Source organism: Stegastes partitus, unplaced genomic scaffold, assembly GCF_000690725.1.
Source record: "Stegastes partitus isolate 25-593 unplaced genomic scaffold, Stegastes_partitus-1.0.2 Scaffold3121, whole genome shotgun sequence".
Classification (NCBI taxonomy): Eukaryota; Metazoa; Chordata; class Actinopteri; family Pomacentridae; genus Stegastes; species Stegastes partitus.
In genome coordinates, this window is record NW_007580852.1 from 1,654 (window position 1) to 3,565 (window position 1,912).

At 34.7% G+C, this 1,912-nt stretch overlaps 1 protein-coding gene across 1 annotated transcript in view; it reads left to right on the forward strand.

The window, feature by feature from the left end:
- Positions 1 to 1,669, forward strand: part of LOC103375851 (uncharacterized) — a gene marked incomplete at its 3' end in the record, with an annotated part of 2,888 nt that extends 1,219 nt beyond the window's left edge. Inside the window, exons 2-4 of the mRNA XM_008306159.1 lie at positions 7 to 184; positions 893 to 1,351; positions 1,589 to 1,669. Of these exons, the coding sequence (XP_008304381.1) occupies positions 7 to 184; positions 893 to 1,351; positions 1,589 to 1,669 (718 nt within the window). The remainder of the gene's footprint in view (positions 1 to 6; positions 185 to 892; positions 1,352 to 1,588) is intronic.
- Between the last annotated feature and the right edge of the window lie 243 nt (positions 1,670 to 1,912).

A 1,912-nucleotide genomic window follows, 5' to 3' on the forward strand; every position in this document is an offset into this window, starting at 1 on the left:
AGCCAGTTATCAAGTCAACTCCTGAAGTCTGGTCCATAGATCTCTCAGAGAGAAAGTCCTCCATCCTCCTGGAAGTGCTGAAACTCCAATCAGAGAAGAAAGTAGTGTATCTGACAGGCTGCTCAGATGAAGAGAGTGAAGTGAGGACGTTCCTGCAGTGTCTGCCTTATATCTTACACCTCAGGTAAATGACTTGTACTTTACATGATTCACTCTATACAAGCAGAATTCCGAAAGTTTATTGTACTGTTTTAAATATTCTTGTGATATTTCTTTGTCATCAGTATTCAACTTTTGCATTTTAGCTTTATTCAATGGGCATAATATTCCAGTTATATATTTATATCTGCCCCATTTCAGAGAAAAACACTGCTCATTTTACAATAGGTAGGTAGGTGCAGTATTTTCAGGTTCTTACTTACATCTTGTTTTAAACAACTCTCATGTTTTTAGTCGACTGAACAGCACTAAGATAATGTTGAGAGAATTTAGTAAAGGTCACTGACTCATTAAATTTAGCTAAAAGAAGAATGGGAAAACTTTTTTTTTTTTTTTTTATGTTAAATATTTAACTGCAACACTTTGAAACCTGTGGCAATCATCTGACTGAAAGAGAATAATGAAATAAAATAAGATAATGATGTGAATCATAATAATGCTGTATCTCTGTGACAATATGGCAGCCATGTTAATACCTCCCCAATAAAAAATACAACATACACAAATTAATCATCTTTAAATTAAATGTGTATAATTATTTTTCATATGTAAGGAGCTAAAATAATAACAATTTAATCATCTATAAATGCACAGATACAATGGGTATCATTTCTATGTGTGGTTGTATTTGTGCAGCTGAGATCAAATCATCACAAAATATTTTCTTTTGCAGTTTTTCCTTTCAGAAATCAAGTCTTGATGAAGAAACCAGTTTCTTGGGGAATCTGTTCTGTGCAGCAGCAGAGAGAGAACAACAGACAGGAGAGAAGATACTGGAGCTGCTATCATCAGCGTGCAATGATCTAACATTATCTTTAAGTGACATGTACATAGATGGCCTTGACGATGATACCATGGAAGATGAGTGTAATTCCCTGATGGACATGTTCTCCCATGTGAAGAACTGTGAAACTAAAACAGGTTTGAGTGTCCTTCCATCATTACAGCCAGTTTTCCAGTCAAATCCTGCAGTCTGGTTCATAGATCTATCAGAGAGAAAGACCTCCATCCTCCTGGAAGTGCTGAAACTCCAATCAGAGACAAAGAAAAAAATTAAACTGACAGGCTGCTCAGATGAAGAGAGTGAAGTGAGGAGTTTCCTGCAGTGTCTGCCTTATATCTCACAGCTAAGGTAAATAGCTTTACTATACACGAGTCACTCTATACAAGAAGAAATCCATAGACTTCTAATGTTATTGTACTGTTCTAAAATGGTCTTTTTCATGATTTATGTTTTCTGTCCTCTAATTTGAGTGGTTCTGAGTACAGATTAAAACGTAGCAAATTTTATACCAGAATTTATGAAAATGGTTTTAATCTTTTTGATGAAAAACAACCATCACAAGTTTTTCAGTCTGCATAATTTCAGTTTCGTGCCTCAGTTACCAGAGCCTTTAGAAGACACCAGGTTCTTTGGGTATCAATTCAGTTCTAATGTTATTGTGCTGTTGTAAATATTTCTGTGATATTTCCTTGTCATCAGGATTACATTACTACAGTGTGACTGTATTCACATGAGGTCATGTTTCAGTTATATTTTATCTTTGCCCCATTTCAGAGGAACACAATGTACTCTTTACACCACTGTATTTGTTTAGTTAATTTTTGCTTTCAAATCTGAGATTTCAATACATGTACGATAAGTTTATAAGAACAAGATACCAACTCAAGTGCTCATATTTGATGTTGAGTT